This window comes from Haliotis asinina, chromosome 5 (genome assembly GCF_037392515.1).
Source record: "Haliotis asinina isolate JCU_RB_2024 chromosome 5, JCU_Hal_asi_v2, whole genome shotgun sequence".
In the NCBI taxonomy this organism is placed as follows: Eukaryota; Metazoa; Mollusca; class Gastropoda; order Lepetellida; family Haliotidae; genus Haliotis; species Haliotis asinina.
This window is the reverse complement of record NC_090284.1, coordinates 36,551,442-36,575,031: the sequence shown is the minus strand read 5'-3', so window position 1 is coordinate 36,575,031 and position 23,590 is coordinate 36,551,442. Positions and strand designations below refer to the sequence as shown.

At 42.1% G+C, this 23,590-nt stretch overlaps 1 protein-coding gene across 1 annotated transcript in view; it reads right to left on the bottom strand.

The window, feature by feature from the left end:
• LOC137284237 (polycystin-1-like) overlaps nt 1-23,590 on the bottom strand; it is a 76,184-nt gene that overhangs the window by 13,515 nt on the left and 39,079 nt on the right. The window contains exons 15-32 of the mRNA XM_067815970.1: nt 22,443-22,571; nt 16,844-21,957; nt 15,962-16,096; nt 14,269-14,885; nt 12,283-12,565; nt 11,046-12,142; nt 9,903-10,158; nt 9,115-9,310; nt 7,429-8,078; nt 5,648-5,764; nt 4,986-5,096; nt 3,849-4,034; nt 3,156-3,277; nt 2,691-2,888; nt 2,176-2,331; nt 1,802-1,953; nt 1,095-1,321; nt 460-573 (exon numbers count right to left, since the gene is read on the bottom strand). Coding sequence (XP_067672071.1) covers nt 460-573; nt 1,095-1,321; nt 1,802-1,953; nt 2,176-2,331; nt 2,691-2,888; nt 3,156-3,277; nt 3,849-4,034; nt 4,986-5,096; nt 5,648-5,764; nt 7,429-8,078; nt 9,115-9,310; nt 9,903-10,158; nt 11,046-12,142; nt 12,283-12,565; nt 14,269-14,885; nt 15,962-16,096; nt 16,844-21,957; nt 22,443-22,571 — 9,860 coding nt within the window. The remainder of the gene's footprint in view (nt 1-459; nt 574-1,094; nt 1,322-1,801; nt 1,954-2,175; nt 2,332-2,690; nt 2,889-3,155; nt 3,278-3,848; nt 4,035-4,985; nt 5,097-5,647; nt 5,765-7,428; nt 8,079-9,114; nt 9,311-9,902; nt 10,159-11,045; nt 12,143-12,282; nt 12,566-14,268; nt 14,886-15,961; nt 16,097-16,843; nt 21,958-22,442; nt 22,572-23,590) is intronic.

Here is a 23,590-nt window from a genome sequence, read left to right as displayed (position 1 = left end):
CGTGGTCAGATGGGCCTACCTCAAACCCTAACTGTTGCAATGTATGCCCTCTTAAACCACTACATTCAGAAAACACAAATTATGTTGTCAAACAACCAACATGTCATGTAGTCAGATGGACCTACCTCTGACTTGCTGAGTGAAGGATGAGGACTATTCTATGGATATGCCTTTGTCAAGCAAGTATCACATGCTTGACATTAAAGCATATGTCAAAACGTCACTAATACAAAATAAAGAAGTTGTATATGTATAAAATACTAGTAGTCCTCATCCTTCATCTACCCAACTTCTTGAATGCCACTCAGAGAAGTCATATTGCTGAGTGTATTGCTAAACAACAAACAAACTCTCATTAAGTGCAGTGATAATCACATGTTCAGAACTGATGTTTTTTCTTATCATAGTGACATACAGCAAGCAAACATTGGCTGGAATTAAGCATGTGATGTTCGCTACCTTGAATGTTTCAAAGACATTGTCAACAACAGGAGGTATGGTGATGGACTCTTTCTCGATCTCCTCCTGGACGTCCCGGCTGCGTGCTGCCAGATACAGCGCAACCAGTAACACCTACAACAGACCAACACATGTCTGCAACCATCACCGTGAAGGCTTCCTGTGGGTGAATGTGATTGTACATTGGCTTCAAAGAAGGTAACTTCAAGGGATTTCAATATTCCACTATCTTTGCATAGAGTGAGGAGATAAGCAAATAAGTCAGGATAAGGAAAAATTAGATATCTGGAGCAGTTCACTTAGTGCATACTGAACAAGGCCTTCGCTGGCAAAGAACTCACAACATGGTTGTCTGGGCAGGGAGATAAAATATGTAATGTCTAGAATGAATAAAACAATAACAAGTAGAAAACTATCTGTGCCTCCTTTCACAAAGTTATAAGGTGATCGTAAGTCACTCAGGTAACCTCAGTGCAATGTTAAAGAATGGAGAGCTCATGTTAAGCTCAGTAAAGGCTTCGTGAAAGGAGTCCCTGGTTCACAAGTGAGCTTTGCATGTAACAACTGAATCAAAATGACAAGTAGGTTTAAGCAAGTATTAACTGTACTGTTTATATGATGAATACTTTACAGACCTTGGTAGGCTCTATGATGAGGGCTGAGCAACAGAATGCAATAAAGAGTGATAACAGCCACTTGAGTGACACTTCCGACCCAAACTGGTAGCCATACAGCAGGACGATGATGATAGAGACGCCACTGATAAGTAGACTCAGGACGTATGCCATGTACACGCACCATGACGGCAACATACACGTAGCCTCAGACTCCACGGTGTGGTTGGTGGAGGAGTAGTAGTTCCCTTCATAGAAACATTGTCATAGATAAGGATACAAGTCGTAGATGGAGACACAAGCCTAATAAGAATTGAAAATACTTAGGCTGAACTTTGTTTAGTAGGTTTTGAATGTAGGCAGTTAAATTACCATAGACTAGACAAGTGACAGTTACAGACACAAGTCCACAAACAAGTCAGTTACAAACTCAATGCATAAACACTAATCGCTGTTGCAGACTAAGAAACACACCATATAGTTACAGACACAGCCATAGCTACAGGCTCAATTCATGAGCACTAATCACTGTCACAGACTATGAAACATGTTATAGTTACACATGTCTTAGAGACACTGACATAGTTACAGACTAAAGCCTTATATACATTGTTACCAACTCAAATCATAGACACAAGTTCCAAAAGCCACAATTATCAATATCATTCAGAAATATTGTTAAAACATTTCCTTAAGGAAGTTTACACAGTACTACAAATACAACTTACTCTTCCAGATGGCAGACATATTGCTTTTGGACTTCTCCGACATGATGCTCGGCTGCTTCATAAACGAGATCTCCTTCAAGCTGCTTCCAGCACTGTATGCTCGGCCATATGAGTCTCGCTTCTTGAGGATACTGGATGTGGTGCTGGCCTTCCTGGAATGGAGAACCAGACATATTTATACCACTGATGTTAACAACTTTTACATGACTAGGCAATAAACCTTTAACTAATGTGTTTTTAGTCAAAACTAAACGGACACTTGGCTGCCAGCATCTCGTGTGTAAACGAAACATCCTACATATGGTATAATGTTTCCAGACATAGACATTAATCTCAAACTGAGGCAGGAATACATTTTCATTTATCATCCTGACCTTTCAGGGAGATCCTTCTTTGGATCATCTCTAGTGTTGGTCTGTTTCCCAGATGCCAGTGGTTGACCCTTGACCTGTACGGTTTGCTTGGTGGCCTTTGTCTCCTTCCCTCCCTCATCATCTGTGGATATGTCGTCCAGATTGAAGGATGTTTTCCTGAAGACAAACATCATATGTCAGTAAACTCTCATAAGACCTGCACCAATGAATCTGCTAACCATCATAAATGTCAGTTCCACTGAGATCGTGGGTGTTTCAGTCAAATCTACAGTACCAATACTACCTGGCCTCCATCAGTTGATGCAACGTCATGATCTCAACAAAATCCATGGTAGTTTAATATCAGTATTCATCTAGTATAAAAATATGGATAACATGATCTCTTTCAATGGTCAAGGTCACAAAAATTCAACACTACTGACCTACAGCAGTAACAGAAACAACACCTACTCCAAAATTGCAATGATATTTCATCTTCCATGCATCCTGATTCACGCTGGCTAGATGATACTCACCTTGCCCTCCTGAGTTTGGGATCTTCTCTGGGGTTGAACCTGGGTTGTGCAGTAGCCCCAGCAGCGCGGGCTGGGGTCTTTGTGAAGGTCTTCTTCCCGGCTGACTTCCCTCCCTTAGCATCCTCCAGACCCTCAGCAGCCCACTCTTCGTCAGAACAGAACAGGTCATCTGCCTCCTTGTTCGTTGACTTGCCATTGCTGTCAGAGTACATCACAGGCTAAACTGTCATTTCTTATTCTTATTAATACATGCTTCTTCACTGGAGGTGTGAAAACAAGGGACTGAATTTCTAAGTGAAATGTATATATGGTAATTACAAATGGATATTATTTCTAACAATTCTGTATGTATTTTCATTACTTTATAATTTTTAAGTTCTTGATTAGTTTAAACCATAATTGTCAAATTCATATTACATATTTCAGACAATGGAAATTAATGGGTAAGGATGTTAGTTTTCTGACCCTTTCTTTGCAGTGGCCATCTTGGCTCTCTTCTTCTTCTTTTCTTCCTCCTCCTGCGTGAGATCCTGGTGCAGCTGGTCCAGCTTCTTGTCCCACTCCTCATCACTGTCCAGGGCTGCTGACTGTAACATGAACAGTAGAGGAGGCTGTGGGATTTCAGATGTTATACAGCAGATGGCAGCCACAGCAGCAATGGGCATGTAAAAAGATGCCCATTGCCAGCATGCTGGTATGGTTTTGTTTTGTATAGGGAGTTCTTTTAGAAAATACTTTGAGAAAGATTCACCACCAAAATTCACAGACTAAATGCCAATAATAGGACACAAACACAGAGTGTACATGTGAGTATTGTTGGTATGGTAAATTGGGAACTTGCAATAGAATGTACTCTGTAACTGAATGTACACTGACCCACTATTTCATTTATTTGGACAGTCAGATTGAATTTTCAGAGATCTTAGAAAAAGCTTATCCAATAGAAATTTAACCATTCTGAACAAAATCCCCCAACATCCTTCGAAGCTGATGTGGCTTCACATGTTGGGTACCTTCACAATACAAGGATCTTTCGAAAAAACCACTGAGTAAGACATTACATACTAAAAGTATAAAATTCATATCCAGGATTTATTTAAAAGATATTTTAACTTTATTTTAAGCTCAACAGCACCAGTGTCATTACTGAAGTCCAACCTTGGCTGACTTTGGTTTTCCCTTGCTTGTAGGTGTGGATGCAGAAGCTGAGGTAGCTGTTTTCTTGACTTCTCCCCGAGTCGTCCCTGCCGTTGATGCCCGGTCCTCCTTCCAGGATGGATTCTTTTCATCAGCCCAGTTGAGGATGTTGAGGGGGTCCCACATCCGCGAGATGGACATGTTGGACTGGAGGGGAACACCACATATGAGCCCAGGATGATACAGAACACTATCCTCCCCGGGCAAGGGAGGAAACAGACCATAAACGTCAAATTCCAACCCTGACAAACAAGACTTGAACTATGGAGACATGTTTTGACTTTATAAACAAGTCTCAGGCTAATCCAAACAAATTAGCATAACCAAATTGACATTTTACTTTCATAAGCAACATAGTGTCTACAGTTATTGTCAACTTTTCTCAATTGCATGATTTGCAGAGTGCCTGAACTGGACATCAACCAATATTTGTCAAATCTGTCCATGATTTTAATCAAGGTGTTCAAATGATCTGATGCACTCTGTGGAATATGAGTCATCTTACTGCAATAAATATCTTGATTATCTATCAGATAGTCTTGACCAGTTGCCAAGAAGCAAATGCTAAGCGGAATCTAACGTAACAGGAATGACATATTGATTCATGAGATAACACATATAAGCCATTGGTGGTGCTAGAAAAGTCCAGTCTAGTTTGGCTGGGGTGGAAACAGAACTTTCACAGTCAGTTAACTCCCTTGACTAAAAAAGATGACAAATTACACCAGGAAATGTCAGTCTGCCTTTAAAGACTCCAAACTCCGAAGATGGAAGCAAGTTTTAATTAACAAGTAAAGTTCAAATTATTGCTGCTTCAACATATCTAGACACACAACACATCATGTCTGCAGTTTCTACACTACTGTCAGCATTCATGCTTAGTGAGTACCACAGATACTAGTTTGTTGTCATTACTTAAGCAAAAACTTCATGAATAGTAACACATCATTGGAACCTTGGAAACTTGGGAAGCAAAAATATGGAGGTTCATTATCAATGGAAATTTAAGACTGCATGAAAAAGACAGAAATTCTGCCAGTTGTTTTAAAAAGTCAGTTGAAACAATCCTACAGTAAAGAGTGGAGGTACATTCCTTACCTTCCCAGTGCCGGGCGGCTTGCTTGGCTCATGGCCACTGAGAATGCTCCCCTCCTCACTGAGAGCCACATGCATGTTGAATTCTGTCTGTGTCCGCTTCAAGCTGGTAGTCTGGAATCAGTTATATCGTTCATAAGGTAATCTGGTTATCATATGTAACTTGTAGTCTAGTACATCCATCCCTACTATGGTAATATGGTTGTCATATGTAACTTATAGTCTAGTATGTCCATCCCTACTTGCGATAAACAATTTATTCACCACCCTCCTAATACACACCAAGCTCCTTTCAGAATACTCACCTGTGAGTACACATTATTAGTTTTAAACAAAACAAGCCAAAACATGTGAGCAGGGATCACAAATACCCCATGTTGACTTGACTTCTGGAGAAGGTTTCTCTAAACTATACTTAGTATAGGTTTCTAAATTATTTTACAAGTGATCATTTTCAAGAAACAATATCTCTAGTGCCAGCCTCAACATGTAATGGTGATTTTGTGTTGTTTCCAGGAGGAATGTCACATTCCTGGATTCAGTGTGGATTGTCTTATGTGCAAGATCTACAGGTAAAGGACTTTGTCCATTTATGTGTTCAAAAAACATTTAGGTCAGGTTTGCCCTGTAGACAAAGTAGATCAGTGAAAGACAGTGGCGATTACCGGTATTGGTCCAGTTGTACTTTCTCCACAGTAGTAGGAGTCAAAGTCATTGAAGTCCATCTCCTCCTCATCCGGGATCTCAATCTCAGTATCCTCAATGTTCACGTGTGAGATTTTCTGAAGAAACATTTTAACATTAATTACAGTGACAGGTAGATGTTTCCTTATCACTTTCTTTCTCAGAATCAATTGTTTCAAAGCAATGTAACAGAAAGCATCATCATGGATGACACCATCTGTAAAAGTAAGAAAGTTTTAAGGACTGGTCATGTATACTACCCACAGAAAATAAGGGAACCAAGAAATCGAATGTAGATGACTTTGACTGGGACAGGGTCTGTTATCGTGAAGTATCTCCCAAACGCAACATCCAATGACAATGGAATTTCGCATAATGCATGCCCAGCACATGCTACACGTGCATACAGAAGTTAACTCCTGTAAATGTACTGGAGAAGTCGCAATCACTAATGCAATAGAGATTGACACTTACTGACAGAAATGCCTCCAAGGCAGTGATCTCGGTGAAGCAACAAAATGGAGAATTGTGGGGATGATAGAGGGGGGGGACATCATTATGTGAAGTTGCCCGGCAGATGGGTAAATTAAAAAGTGTAATTTCACGCCTGTGGGATAAGTACCATCAAACGGGTGGGGTTGCAACGAGACCTGGGCGTGGTAGACCAAAATCAACGACACCACGACAGGATCGTCTCATGACGTTAATTGCTCTACACGATAGGTTTAAATCGGCTCCTGCCATCAATAGAGAATTCCGCACACTCACTGGAAGACGCATTTCAACCTCAACCGTTAAAAACCGACTCTATCAAGCTCGTCTGAAAGCAAGACGGTCTTTTAAGGGTGTCACCCTTTCAGCTCACCATAAGCGCCAAAGATTGGCATGGGCTAGGCAGCATCAGGGATGGGCTATGTGCCACTGGCGTTACACCATGTTCTCTGATGAGTTAAGGTTTTGCCTATGATTCACCGATGGCAGAAAACGTTGTTGGCGTCAGAGCGGGGAGCGATATGCCAGAGCAGCAATTCTTGACCATGATCGATATGGAGGTGGTATTGTCATGGTGTGGGGTGGGATTACACATGACAGACGATCAGATTTGGTCATCATTAACGGAGCCATGACTGGTCAGCGATACGTTGACCAAATATTGCGTCCTGTTGTGGCTCCATTGGCTAGAGTTATCGGCCGAAATTTTGTATTCCAAGATGATAATGCCAGACCACACTGGGCCTGAATTGTCTCCACTTATCTCCGACAAGAAGGTATCCAGACATTGGACTGGCCCTCTAAGTCCCCAGACCTGTCCCCAATTGAACATCTCTGGGACGTTCTTGGTCGAAGGGTGTACGCCAGGGACCCAGGACCCGCGAACCTGGCCCAGCTTGGTGCAGCTCTCCAAGAGGAATGGCGGGCAATACCACGGGCAACCATCCGGAAATTGATTAACAGCATGCCATCAAGGTGCCGTGATTGTGTTGCCCAACATGGTGGACACACCAGATATTGAACTTGACGCCTAAAATTGATTTAGTGGATATTTAAAGCAGTTTCAAATTCGCTATTATTTCAATAGTTCCCTTATTTCTTGTCGGTAGTATATTAGATTGGTCTTGCATGAGAGGGGCTGTGAAGCTAGTGCGATAGGTCTTATGACTGCACCATATGGTGCATTTAAATCTCATTTTAGTTCATGTTTATGACAAACATTGGTAATGGTGACAGAAGTCCCACATGGAAACCCAAACCAGTGACTTACATTTGATCTGCTTGATTTAAACAGGAACACCAACAGTATGGCCACCGGGAGCACTACAACATTGGACACCAGCCCAATGACCACTTCCTCCCAGGAGAAGGAATAGTCTGCTTTGGCATCACTGCTTGTCTTAATGATTCCGTACCAAATAGCATTGACCATCATGAAGAACAAGATGACTGTCACACCGCATGAAGCTCGCTGGACGCGGGTGAAGCGGCTGTGGTCATGGCGATCCATCAGAGACATCCAAAGATGTTTGTCAGCGAAACCGTGTGAAGCCGCCATTTTGAAGGTGTTGGAGAATGTTTGAATTGCCAGCTCATTGGCTGCTGGAATCTCCTTCTTCAGAAGGCCTGGTTCCATCTCAACTGACAGCCATGAGTTTGCCACAAAGTAATACGTCCTGCCATGACTGAGAGTGCCATCACTGAGGTCCCTGATAACAACATGGCTGAGGTACCAGGAGGGGGACAGTCCTGTGTTGTCATGCCAGATGAGGATTTTCTTCAGTTCTCCCAGCCTTGTATCATAGGCTATGAGGAACTTGTCGGTACAGTTGCGCTGGAAGGCAGCCACCTTGGTCAGATGCCTCATCTCCCCTTTCCCATCTTCACCATACAGCTTGATGCCGATGTGTGCAGTTGTGCCTGTAAACACCAAACAATTCAAAGTCATACTGCATTTTTATAAACAACCAATGGAAAATCTAGCACTGGAATTTTGGCCACAAGGATACATCTGTACTTTCCACCCAGCATTGACCTCACTTGAGTCTGAAACAAACTACAATTACATCACAGCCACACATGTATGTCATGATCAAGTCTGGACAACATATATCAGCTTTACATTGTATACGCATGTACAATTATTCTGGGAATCAGTTGGAGGGTCACATCTTGCTACCCATACACCTTCAGTCAGGGAACCCATTCCATGAATCCCACCCAGGTCTGTGGCATCAGGGTTAGATGGCAATAGTACCAAATGTTCATATTGGTCAGTAGGGTACCTCATATATTGTCCCCACAGAATTATATAATGGACTGATGAGCATATGAGTTGTATAGCCTTCAAGCAAAGGGTCAGGGTCCCAATGGCCTGATAGCATGGAGAATGGAGACCCATCCTCAAAAGAGAGACATGAAAGGGTACTGGGGACCTGTCTTCAGTCGTGAGACAAGCATGTGTACACCAGACCTGTCCTCAATGGTGAGACAGGCATGTGTACATCAGACCTATCCTCAAATGTAAAACATGCATGTGTACATCAGACCTGTCCTCAATGGTCAGACAAGCATATGTAAGTAAGACCTGTCCTCCAAGTACAAACAGAATGGGTTTCTGCAGAACTGTATGTGGGCTGTGGGCTGTGGGCTGTGGGCTGTGGGCTGTGGGCTGTGGGCTGTGGAGCCATTCCAAACGAGTGTACTCAAGACCTATCATAAACGAAGAGACAAGCAAAGGCATTGGGCTTCCTTTTGACAAGCACATGTATGTGTAATACGTTATACCAGTGTCCTAAGGTGAGAAACATCAGTATATGACGCTCTACAACATTCCCTGTTTTGAGACAAGCATGGATATTGTGGACAGAGTCTACCAACAAGCTCTGGAAAGCAACTGGAAACTTGTTCAGTCATAGAACTATAATTAATATAATTAACACAAATAACAAATCACCTGCTCCCATCTTGCGTCCTGTTACCACAGTAACCTCATATTTATAGTGGCCCATTTTGCCACACAGGGGGATTTGGGTCACTCGGTGCAAATCCATTCGATCTAACTTTCGGCAGATTAATACAACGATGATGTAGACGAACAGGATGATACCGACAGCTATCATCACTACTGGATTTGCTGACAGGTCTAAATTCTGAAAATAGTTTAATTAAAGATATCATTATTTCCTCAAGCCCCAGCAAACTAGGAGCTTTAGATTAACCACTGTCAATATCTCTGAGCCTTATCATCTGGATGTTGTAATGTCTGCATCATGATCTGAAGTCTAATCCTTGTAATAATCGATACAAATGTACGTAATAATCTGAAAACAAAATATTGCTCATCACTGGTGTGTTCAAATCCCATTCAAAATATCTAACCTACAACATATAAAAAATGTAATTTTTATGATAAAATTGATATTTCATACTTATCCTGACTTATGCTTATGTTATTTTGACAACAATCAACAAGTGAAGGTTTCGACCAGGGTTACATCATTACACAATGCCATACAGAAAGTGGTGAAATGTAACATATGTTATATACACAAGTCACAGCGGCTGAGTGGGTTAGGCGGCTGACTTTGTGTGCTGGTGATTAGGTACCTAACTCTGAGGGTGTGGGTTCGAATCCCAGATGGAACTCAACTTAAAAAGTACAAGAATTTTTAATTTACTAAGAAAGTGTAATCCCAAATATAACACATGTTGCAGAGTTACAGCTACGAGAAGTGAACGTACCGCCAAGTCTACGATGTTTATAGCGTCAGGTGGGACAAGCATACTACTGCCGAATGATGTAAGGTGGTTGCATCGACACACAGTACGGGTGGTGATTGATTCATCCATCGCCTGGCAGCCACTGCTGTCCCAGTCCATGCTCTGTGTGTTGAAAAACTGGCAGCTAGATAGATATATGGCAATGGAGATGTTGACATCATGGTAGGTATCGTTGTTGTACACGCTGAGTGTGTAATGGTTGCTCCTCTTGAAGGAACTGGAAGAGAGGAAAGAGGTTCATAAACATCACCATATAAAACTTGGCAGGCTTCTTATGTAACCTTACTGCATTAATCCTACAACAGTCAAGGATTAATAAATACTGCAGCAACTCCTTCTGAACTCACCAGTACTTCTCCACGGGTACTGTCACAAGTCAACCACACCATACTTCCACAAGGGTACTGTCACAAGTCAACCACACCTTACTTCTACAAGGGTACTGTCACAAGTCAACCACACCTTACTTCTACAAGGGAACTGTCACAAGTCAACCACACATTACTCCTACAATGGACTTGTTACCATAAGTAAACAAACTAATACTTATACAGTCATAGAACAAGTAAACCATTTTAATACACAATGTATATGGAGTAGAACTGTAAAAATGCCAACATCTTCAGTGTTTCAAAAGAATGGGTCACCGTACTAAAAATCTGACACAAGCTTTACTTCAGACTGGAGTATTTTAGTTTGCCACTAATGTGTGCAAGGCATGACAAATAAAGGAGCACGGCCCTTACAAGCAGTCATTTTTACTTTGGACTCCAAACCTCATTCCACATAAAACACTAAAAAATACTTAAACACTTCATAACAAGAACAGACACAACATAACAAGAACACACATGACATGAAAAGAACAGACATGACTTAACAAAAACTGAAAACACATAACAAGAACAGACATGACATGACATGACATGAAAAGAACAGACACTACATGGGAAGCACAGACATGATATAACAAGAGCAGACATGACATAACAGGAACAGACACAACATAACAAGAACAGATGTAACATAGCAAGAACAGACACCACATAACAAGAACAGACATGAAAAAACAAGAACAGGAGCACGATAGGTATTTAGACTTACTCTGATGTAATGAAGAATGTGTATTTGCGATGATCAACCTTGTCAACCATATCTGACGTAGAGATCAGCTTGTAGTCAGTATACATGTTCTTGGTTGGGAGGTAGTTGTCCCCGAGATACACCTTCAGTGACCCCTGTGGCACCACCCCTTCCTCCTCCTCAGTGGCATTGGCCACAACTTCCATCCTCACCTGGATGTGGAGCCCTGAGGCTCCATCAGCTCCAGTAGAGACATCAAAGGTGACACGTTTAGCTTTCGAACGTTTGACAGTGCCCTTGGTGTAGTCAAGGTTAGCTAATGGTTTGTAATGGATGCTGTCGGCCAGACTGCTGTTTTCAGCTGACTGTGTCTTGTTGCTCTGGACAATGTTTTCAAACATGACCATGTTAATGTGCTTGGACTCTGCTAGTCCCTGCAGTGGAATGGGCTTACCATTGCTGAACCTGAAGCTAAGGGAGGGAACTCTGGAGTTCACTGTCATGTTGTTGATGTAACCCCAAGTGAAGGGGTTCTTTGACAACACAAACATAATCTGGAAGATTTCTTCTTCTTCCCCAATGATTCCATTAAACAGATTTGCTGGTAAATGAAATTCACATCCTTCTAGCTCAAGTGTGGACCAAATTTCCTTGACCTTTGATCTCTGGCCATGAACTTCGATCCCACCAAGGTTGATCTTCATTGAATGTTGCCTCCACATGGTTGTCATGAGAATGGTGGTCATGATCTGCTCTGCAATGTCAAAGGCACTTGGGATGACAGTTCTCCGATGTTTAACATCAGTGGCTGTGAAGGTTGGACTGTGGGAAGACATGACTTGTTCCAAGGTGGAGCTGATCTCGGGTCGCAGGTGAATGAAATTTCTGTAGAAGTCCTGGACAGGATATGTCTCCCATCCAGATACAGCATCAGGGTTGTACACACCGAGATTGACAGCCTCAATCAAGTTAGAGATGGTTGCTAGGAGATGATGTGGCACAAAGTCCTCCTGGTTTCGTCCCTGGAAGGCGTTGGCTTGTAGTACATTTGTAATGTTCTTCAGAGATTCAACAATCACAAGGTGACAAGATTCTGTCTGGTATTCATCAAAGTATTTCTGAAAAATAAACCAGGTCATTTCCTTCGTTACAATTGTCTACATTATCAAAGAATAATATTACACCTCCAAGCATCTGATTCATATCTGAAACACAGGAATTGTACTGGTACCTACAGTCAATAATGGAAGTCACTCACTGTCAGCAGTTGGAGCAGGTAGGCCACTTGTTGCACGTCCTCCAGGTTGGTGACAGGAATTGCCATCAACGTCATGGTGATGGCATCTCGGATGGTGGCTCTCTTCTCCTTGGACAAAAGGCTTGGCATAACATCGGATTCATGGTTGAGCTCCTGACTCAGGGCTATGACATACGGCAGCAGAAGTGATGGCTTGTTCTGTCTGATGAGGGCTGGCAGCATAGATGATGCTTGCTCAAATATGTAGTCTGTCATATTGGCCGGGGTCTTTACAGTGAGAATGCTGCAGAAAGATATCGACATGGAGAATGGGGAGTTAAGACAAGAGTCATCAGAAGATGACATATCTCCCCAGCCCACACATATTTGAAAGGACAAATCATCTGACAGTTATTTGATGTTTTCTTAGATTAAGGTTGAATCATTTCCTTGGAAGTCATGAAAAATATAAATGCCATATATCTGTAAACAGCAAAAGGCACCACTTCAAGATCTGTCTCATATATCTGCCAAGATTTGTTGAAAGATATCAAATGGTTTTTGAAGCCTATCCCTCCATTCTGAGACTAAGTCAGAAGTGTTTCCATGGAAACCAGGAAAAATGAAAATGCCAAAACATTGTAAACAGCAAAAGGCACCACTTTGTGGTCTGTCTCAAATATGTGTCAAGTTTTGCTCCAAAAACGAAGCCCATCCCTCCATTTGGGCTGAAACGTTTCCATGGAAACCCAGAAAATTATAAATCACAAAAACCTGTAAATAGCAAAAGGCACCACGTTGGGGTCTGCCATACGTTGGGGTCTGTTGACAGATATTACAAAGTTTTTGACATGTGCTCTGGAAACGAACCACACCTCTCAAAATGTTTCCATGGAAACTGAGAAAATGATAAATCACAAAAACCTGCAAGTACCAAAGGGCACCACTTCAGGTTCTGACTAATACATATACCAAGTGTTGCAGAAAGAGAAATATTGAATGGTTTCTTAGTTCTGCTCCGGAAATAAAGCCCACCCCACCATTAGACTAGCACCAAAATGTTCCATGGAAAAACAAAAAAATAGAAATGCCAAAACTAAAAATAGCTAAATGCATCTTTTCAAGAACACTGACACTGCCCAGGCTGATCCAGGTAAGGTTCAAAGAAGGATACAAGCTCTCCTGTAATGACCACTTAGATGTTGAAACTAACATGTAGATGGACTACCTTTACATTTAACTGTACTAAATTGAATTAGGAAATTATGAACTTGCAGTGTGTACATCTTCCATCCAACACATTAACAAAACCTCTTCTGTAAGAGTAAATATAAAGTTGAATCTAATGAATGCAGTTGGTGGTTATACTGGAACTAGTATACCTAAAAACTGACATCATCCTTTCAACAAAACATGATGACGTACATTCTCAAGCAGGTCAGCTGTACATTGCTGTACTTCTGACAGGCATTGAAGTCATGTACCTTAGCAGCCATATGGAAAATTGGTATTTCTGTAACAGAGTCCTACAGCACTAACATCTACACTTCCCATCCTGTAGGTCTAACTGCTGAGCAGAAATAGATTATCTGTCCATTTTACTACAACTTCCAGTTTCCTCATATTTGTCTTTTATATAAAAGACATGGGGATAAAAAAACATTTCTGAATTACATGTCTTGCAGTAAGCTCATTAATCTGAACAAGACATGAAGACCTCATGTCAAAAACACTCATCATCATCATCATCATCATCATCATCATCATCATCATCCGTCAACCATATAGCAGGTAGCTATGAGCTGCCTCATGTCATCCGTCAGCTATATGGCAGGTCGTTATGAGCTGCCTCATTTCATCTGTCAGCTACATGGCAGGTCGTTATGAGCTGCTTCACATTATGAACTGCACAATCAACATGGAGGCAAAAACATAATACCCAATATGAACCACTTAAAACAATTACACAAATATCCTTGCCCCAATCAGCTATAGAGAGATAGTTACCCTGCTGAAGTTGATGTATAAGCCCCAGCATTGTCCATGACCTGCACCTCCAAGGTCACCTTGTCTGATCCAGGGAAGGAGGCCAGGTGAAAGGTCGGCTCACTGTTGATGCCATAGTACACCTGAAATGATTCCTCTGTGCCCGTGCTGCTGGTCCCACTGGCTATCACCTTGTAAAAGAGCTGGGCTGTGTTGTCACTGTCTGACCACCCTGAACAACTGACTTTCACCTTCTGAAGGGTCTGCACAGTTGTTGGCATGACTGTGCAGTTCCCTTCAGAGGGAGGCTGGTTACCAAGGAGCTCTAAACTGCTGGATCCTGCCCTAGTGATTGATGGAAAGGCTTTGCTGACAATAGCTGTATAATTAGAGCCCACTGGAATTACTCCTTGTTTGATCACAAGGTTGGGCCCATGGAGTGACGTCAATATGACTGAATCATTCAGTGGATGAGGTTTTCCATCCACCTTGAGAGTCCAATTGAAGTTGTCGTCTGTAATGCAGTTTGAACACTGTGAGGACAGTACCAACTGTTGATTGGCATTAATGGAACCAGTCTCAGAACAACTAAGACATTTAATGGTCAAGGAAGGCACTGTCTCTGGGACTACAGTGATCTGGAACAGGAAGAAACATTCATAACTTGCCCAAACTTTACAAAACATCAGCAAAAAAAACTAATGTCATCAAGTTGTGAAAAAATGTCTCTTGGTTGAACCCTACCATACTATGCTGGCTATAGAAAGATGAAACAGTCCACAGGATGGTACTTTGAACAGACTGAACTTGAAACATAATTCAAACATTTCTAAAAAAAACTTATACAGTGCAGTCAGTGTAGTCAAACATGCTCCCTTCCTTACCATCCAAACCATCACCCCTACAACAAACCATCACCCCTACAACAAACCATTACCCCTACAACAAACCATCACCCCTACAACAAACCATCACCCCTACATCAAACCATTACTCCTACAACAAACCATCACCCCTACAACAAACCATCACCCCTACAACAAACCATCACCCCTACAACAAACCATTACCCCTACAACAAACCATCACCCCTACAACAAACCATCACCCCTACAACAAACCATTACCCCTACAACAAACCATCACCCCTACAACAAACCATTACCCCTACAACAAACCATCACCCCTACAACAAACCATCACCCCTACAACAAACCATTACTCCTACAACAAACCATTACTCCTACAACAAACCATCACCCCTACAACAAACCATCACCCCAACAACAAACCATCACCCCTACAACAAACCATTACCCCTACAACAAACCATCACCCCTACAACAAACCATCACCCCTACAACAAACCATTACTCCTACAACAAACCATTACCCCTACAACAAACCATCACCCCTACAACAAACCATCACCCCTACAACAAACCATTACTCCTACAACAAACCATCACCCCTACAACAAACCATCACCCCTACAACAAACCATTACTCCTACAACAAACCATCACCCCTACAACAAACCATCACCCCTACAACAAACCATCACCCCTACAACAAACCATTACTCCTACAACAAACCATCACCCCTACAACAAACCATCACCCCTACAACAAACCATCACCCCTACAACAAACCATTACCCCTACAACAAACCATTACTCCTACAAGAGTTTATAAGATGAGAAATAGGTATACCATCTGTGAGGTAGTTGCTGTTCTCCCAGATGTAGCATCTGTCACTGTCAGTTCCAGAGTGTACTCTCCAGAAGAGAAGTTGGTCAGAAAGTTGGAGTCCTCTCTTGTGTTCCAGGGGCATGGTTCTGATGTAGTCTGGAATGAAATAGTTGTCTGGAATACAGCTTCCCCTAAATCCCCACAGAGTACACAGATTCTGACATTCATCTTGAGTGTATTCATTCACAGACACTATGACCAGTGTAGCAAGCCAAACCATAAAGAACCTCTCCTGAGGTGAAACTTTAACCTGTGAAATCTTCCACAATGAAAGTCCAACCCTGACGAACATTTTCACAGAGAAACTCAGGCCTAGATGAAAGTTTTCAAAACTGAACTTTTACTTGCAACCTTTCACAGCTAAAACTGTGACCAAAAGAGCATCTTGAAACCTTTAGCAGGGAAAGGTTGACCTTGCTTTCAGACTTTTCTAAACATTAACCTATATGAAACCTTAAACTTTACCCGAGTGCAACCTTCCAGAAGAAAACACTGGGTGAGCTTAACCCTTTTCAAACTTAAACACTAGCATAGCTCCAACCCTCTTGGGTATATATATGTTGCCTGTTTTCATGGGGAATGTTCAGGTGAGTTCAAACTGTAGCAACCCAAACCAGCCTCTCTCGATACTAATAAATATCAATACCCTGTCATGCTGTAATCTCCATCTTCAAGATGTGAGATTGTTATCTGATTCATTTTGTCAAGGAGTGAGTTGGGCCTGCCACAGAATGAATTGACATACAGTATTTCATGAAATAAGTAAAACATTTACTATATGGACCTAAGCATTATACTGTCAGCTGGCTGTCTCATGTGATAAGAAAGAGTATTGTTACTCACACTGATGCAGGTCCAGCTACAACTGAGTGCTGTAGCATCCATGTCCGGGTCCAGGGAGTCCTGGCAGTTGATGTTCAAGTCTGTATCCTGTGACACCACACGGACACTTCCTCCAGCAATCACACCGATCAGTTCAGATGACTCTACCGTAAAGTTCACATTCACTGTCTCATACACAAATGTGTCCAAATATGAGGTATTGAAAACTACACAGTAAGATCCCACAGGTAATGTATTGGCTTGTAAATGGAGAGTGGGGCTGTTTGTGCTGCCAAGTTCTATCTTTCCAGTAAATTCAGAGCAGCTGGAAGCTCTGAACACCTGCCACTCATGTCTAGACTGGTACTCTGTACAGTTACTGGAGTTTATGGCTACAGCCAGGTCCAGGCTTTGTGACCGAAGGATCTTGTCCGGCAGTGTACTGATAACTGTTACTTTGGGCAGCTCACAGTCCAAGACATGGATGTAGAACTGCTTTGTCTTTTCATCTTGGCTGACGTCATTGTTGACAGTGACAGTAAGAACATAGAGTCCCGCTGATGGAAAGGTCCTCTGGAGCTTCTTGTCCACAGTTTTGTTCACATAACTGTCATTGAACACCCAGGTAATATTTACATCAAGAACGTTAGCACCCTTTACCTCAAAGTAAATAGTCTGGTTGACAAAATTATACTTGCTGTCTGATGTCACCACCAAGTCTGTGATGTTGACTTTACCTTGGGATTTGACTGTACAGTTTATTTGTTTTGAGCTGACATTATTTTCAGCAAATAACTCGATATGATAGTATCCCTCATGTTCAAAGTCTAGAGTTAGGTCTTTACCTGTAGCTGTTGATTTACTTCCATCAGGTGACAAATACACCCAGGAATATGTAACATCTGTTCCATGAGTCATCAATGCTGTGATTGTTGTCTCTTCACCTGTCACCTTGGATTCACATGAGTCAAATCTGAGTCCTGAGATTGGTTCTTGAACAGTTATCTCCTTAGAATCCACAGCAAAGCTTACGTTGTTGTACACATAAACCTTTACAACATAAATACCAGAACTGTTGAAAAATTTGTCAAACGTATCTGCATTTGTGTGGCACTGTTCTTCATTGATGGTCCAGTTGTACCTGTAGATTCCAGCTGGAGTTGTACCTGCACTGAACCAGATAGCTGTGGCTGTCTTGATGACACTCTTGTTGACAGTGATAGTGACAGATAACACTCTCTCTTCGACATAGATCACCATCGTGTCTGTGTCACTGTTGAGTCGGTTGGATGCATTGACGGACAGAGTATACTCTCCTGTATGAGCAAACCTGTGAGACAGGCTGACGTTATGACTGACAACAGATGTGGATGGACCACTGATGTTCCAGGATAAGTTCAGGCTGCTTCCAGACTTTTGGGTAATATTAAACACTGCCTCTGAATCACGAGCTACATATTGTGTAGCACTCTGGATTTGAATATCAGAAACCATCTCTTCCACATAGATTATGCTTCCGCTGTTTCTACCCTCGGGCTCTAGTCTAGAAGTGGCATTGACGCTGACTTCATATTGCCCTACTTTATCAAAGAGGTAAGACATTGTGGCTGTCCTGCTGTCTTGTAACTCAGCTGAGGATCCAAATTTGACCGTCCAGTGGTAGACAAGATTTTCACCCATAGTCACCTGAGCAGTGAAAACAGTGCTAGTGTTCACATTTATAGCGTTTGAATCAAATTTGATGTGCAGGCCCTCTATTCTTTCCATTACTTCAATTTCTGTATAGGTTGCTAAATAATTCAGTGAGTTGTTGGCATATAGGCTGATATTGTAGACTCCAGCGTCAGTGAAGTTTTTGTCATTGCAATGTCCTTCCATTGATTTCCCAGTAGCTCTACAAGTATCAGCTGACGACTTCACCATCCAGTGGTACACCACATTCAGGTCGGTGTTGCTCTCTGCTCTGAAGCTGACAACTTCATCAGTGGCAGCATATCGTCCTTGAAACAGGTTTTGCGAGATGTTCAGACTAGTAATTTTCTGAAGTACATAAATGTTTAAAGATTTATTTTTTCTTGACACTGCATTCACTGCTGTGACAGAGAATGAATGTTTCTTTGACTGTTGAAAATGGCAGACAAACACTGGCCCTTCGTTTTTCATGGCATGACCATTGCCACAAGACCATGTGAAGGTCACATTGGTACCCTTGGTGTAATTGGCTGTGAACTGTACATGTGTACCGACCTCTACTTCAAAGTCACTTTCCCCTGTGGTTGTATTCCATGTCAGAGTCAAAGATTCAATTTCATCCTGAGTAACAATATCCATACACACTGTTTTATCACTGACCAGGTTGGAAGCATTGACACAGACGTTATATGTACTGACATTATGGAACCTGTGGGAGGTATCAGACGTCCAGTCTCCTTCGTAGCTATAACTGTATGATACTGCAGTTGCATTGGGAGCAACAGCACTCATGGTAATGTCTTTGGACGTACTTTGGTATTTCAGTGTCTGACAAGATGAGCATGTCACTGTCAGGTTGACGACTCTATACTGAGCTTGCAGAACTATGCTATCTGTGGTGGAACTGACATTGTTGGAGGCATTGACTTTGATGCGATACGACCCTGCATGTTCTAGCTCCACAACACATGACCACTGATTACACATTGCTGTTTCATTTAAGTTAACAGTCCACACGTAACTTATATCTGATCCTGTGCTGACTGATGTCGTGATATTGTCCTTTGTCTTCTCACCAGGTGTTACCCCTATAGTTGCTTGAGGAGTTATCAACAGGTTGGTTATCTCTTCCTGTATGCACACATTCCTGACAAACTTTTCTCCCTTTGAGGAAATTGATACTTCATAGGAGCCATTTACCTCATAGAGAATGGTGACATTCAGCAAACCTTTGCCACTTATTTCCGTACCATTACCAAAGCGCCATGTATAGTTTAGTCCTGCTGGGTTGATGTTAATTGCTACTGCAGCAAGAACATCAGGTCTTTTTGAAGGTAGGCATCTGTTTGGCAGGATGTCCAGTAGGAACAATGTTTCATCATCGATAACATATGCTGTAAGTTCCTCTCTTGACAAGTCACAGCTGCTGAGATCATTATATGCTATCACAGAGGTGTTGTAAATCCCCGGTCTGCTGAAGTTGATCAGAAATGTTGAATTGGTTTGGTTTATTCTTCCCGAGCCATTGTCTGGATCCATGCTGTAGCGAACGTTTGTTCCACCCTCTGTCGATGCAGTGAAGTTGACAGTATTGTTGATGTGACCTGGCCCATTGTACTGAAACTTGAGACCAGTGACACACTGCTGAATGTATACCATGGCATAAGTGTAAAATGAACTGGCTAAGTTGCTAGCACTCACACTGATGTTGTAAGTACCAGGATTCCTGATCCTGTGGCTATACGTGCTGTTAAGCACCGAGGACTCAATACGTCTCACGCCTTCAGGAAAACTCCAGTTGTAATACATTTTGCTGTCAAGCCTAACATGATGTCCATTGACTGGTACAGCCCATAACTTGAACTGTATTTCCTGTCCAACCTTGGCATATTGTGGCACTGCCCTTGCTGTTGCCGACACGTTTGCTAAGGCATATAGTGAAGCAGAACTGGAAACATTCTTGAACACATCCTGAACAATGACACGTACTGTGTAGTGTTTTTCTGTGGGGTATGTGTACTCAATGATTTGATTCAGCTTACTGTCAGAAGTAACAAGGTTTACATGCTTCTCTTCCTTGCCATCATCAAAATCAACCATGATCTGAATGTCTGCGTTGTCATTTACATGACTTGTTACTCTCAGTGTAAACTTTTCACCAATAACTACCCCTGCTGGCACCAATATTTTCAGATCTGTAACGTCGGCAGGCTGTTTGACATTGACACCAAGCCCAGCAGTGTCAGAATGGGTCCCACATGTCATGTTTACAGTAACTCTATGGAATCCAGTAGATACAATTGTTAATGACCGGTTGCTGTTACTAGTCCCGGCCTCCTCTGTGCCATTCACCAAGAAAGTGTAGGTGCTATCTGCACTGCCCTGTGTGTACATCACCTGGAAGAAGGTAGGGATGCCAGGCCGAATGAACGGTTGACATGGATTGGCACATCCACTTGGTGTCTGGCAGCTCTCGTGACAAAGCTGCAGTCCCTGGATGGGCATGCATGGACCCAGGGAGATGGAATACGTCTTCACCACAGTACTCACTTTGTTTGATACCTTCAGTCTTAGTACCGCTGGGGCGGTAAATGTGTGCTGTATGAAAGTGAATGGTTTGACAAGGGATGTGTCATTGGTCAGACACTTTACTGATGAGTTGTCCACACTAGGAGGGCATTTTTCAGTCAGGGTCATATTATTGGTGACATTCACGCCCCCAATCGTCCACTCATATAGCAGATGGGACCCACTGGTTACTTTGGCAGCCAGAGTGGCTATGTCATTGAGCTCGACTTGTATGTTACCGGAGACAAGAGGTGGATTCACCCACACAATCTGGCCGACCTCTTCTACTGCTGTAACATTGCATGTCTGAACAGTGCCACTACTATGAACCTCGTACTTGAAGGTGTACAGACCAATTTCAGGGAGTGAAGCCAGTTGGGCTGGGAGTGTGACTGTCTCTGTTTTAGAGTAGAAGGCATTGATCATGCACAGCTGATTTTCATCGGGGCTGATGGATGTGGGGATATCACTATTCTCACCCTTCACAGTTGGTACTGTGTACAGAAGGTGACTCCATTGTGATTCCGTGTCCATGATGCACTTGATGGGATGTTCATTTCCCTGATACAACACACCCATGAAATCCCCAGGTTGGACTCTAATGTTGGCCTTCACTCTGTAAAGAAGAGGGCTGTCTTTGGGAATTTGTGTTGATGTGTGGCCAACACTTGTATAGATTGGAGTGCGACCAGTGATGATAGGGTTCCTGCCACACGTGATGCTCCCAGAGTGGGCACCGCTGCAGCTGCAGGCTTGACTTTGAGCAATACATTCATCAAATAAGTAGCACTTATTGCCGCTGGGACAGTCAGATGGTTGTCGGATGCAGCTGTTGGTTTTGTTATCGCAGGAAAAGAACTGGTTCCCTCCACAACCTGAAAAGATAAACAGTCTTGTGACATTTTGTCCAACAATTCCACAAGAGTGTGTATAACATTTTATGTTACAATGTATGAAACATTCCGACAACACCACATGTATCTTAATTTGCAACATAAAGAACTGCTCATGAAACTGTGCATATGACAGTCCATGTAACAATGTATCATATCATCCTGCAACAGAGTATAGAATAGTTTCCTAGAACAGTTTATGTAACATTCCTACAACAGCATATGAGATGATGTAAGCATCCTATGGCTGTGTATATAATAGTGCATTTAACAGTCCTATGATATAGTATGAATGAATGTGACAGTGTAAACACTGCGTGACAGTGTAAGAGTTTTGTGTCAGCATATGTTACCAGATGTCTTGACATCCTGGTGATATACCACATATCATCAATCGGTATTAGCGCCAAAAAGGATCTTGACCCGGTGACATAACACTGCCACTAAGGCACAGGTTTAAAACTTACCTGGCTTGTTTGCAATGTCTGTTGTGCAGTTGGGGCGGTAGATGACCAGCTTGATGAGAGTGTCAGCTGGCAGTGAAGCAGCCCTGAAGGTGAACCAGAGAACCCTGCCACTGACTGTAAACCAGTGACCTGAAATAATATTGAGATACACTACACAGACCATTCCAGTGGGTCATGATCTTAAAGGGGCACTGATGCCGAGCAAATAATGTTTCTCGTAAATGGTCTAATTATGAAACCAAGCAGCAAATTGGTCAGCACCCGCTCCCTCGACCGTGACGGACAAAGGGACTCACCCTAAAAAGTGAGGAGGCCGGATGCCCATCACATGCCGTTACATAAAAATATCCATGGTATTCCTTATCTGATTGTAACAAAATATCCCAGCAGTGTAGTTTTTTTTCTGATGCCTGGATGATATAGTGACTGACCCAATTTGATCCTATTTCTGTGTTTTTACCACGATATTTAATCATGTCATGTGAAAATATGATGTCTACGTACACGTAGTAAGTCATTTGTTTCATATAAGTCCAAAAGATTGCAAAGTTTTATATTTAGATAGTTTTGAGGGTTGGCCCAACTGTCATAGCAAACATCATACGTAAATTTGGTAGCTACGACCCTGGTTTATTATCTATGATCATATAATAACACACAGTTGATTTATATGAATTCGTAAACTAATAACAACGATTTTGCCATTGGTTAAGAAATCTGAAAATTTTCTTATGTAAAAAAACCCCCAGATTATACCCATTTACCCAAGTATACAGCAAATACCTATGTGCATTTCTTGTGTAACAACGAAGTTCCGTTGGTGTCCTCAAAACAGTTTCAGCCCAAAAGTATGTTTTCAGGCTGCATGTGACACAGAGATTACATCTTCCTTGCTGTAACTCGCGTTTGATGGTATAAACCTACACGTGTTATTTGTCATCATTCTCTTGATGGTCAGTTAATGAATTTATAACGGGTATAAATAGTGGTAACACCACTAAAATTACTCGACATAGGTTTCCATTTGGCATTTATCCCGTCTGGAGTAAATACTCAACATTACAAATTAAGGTCTGCGGTGGCAAATGTATTGCATGTTATGTAATATGTGCACGTAAGTGATGCATGAGGGTGTATCAGCCGAGTTA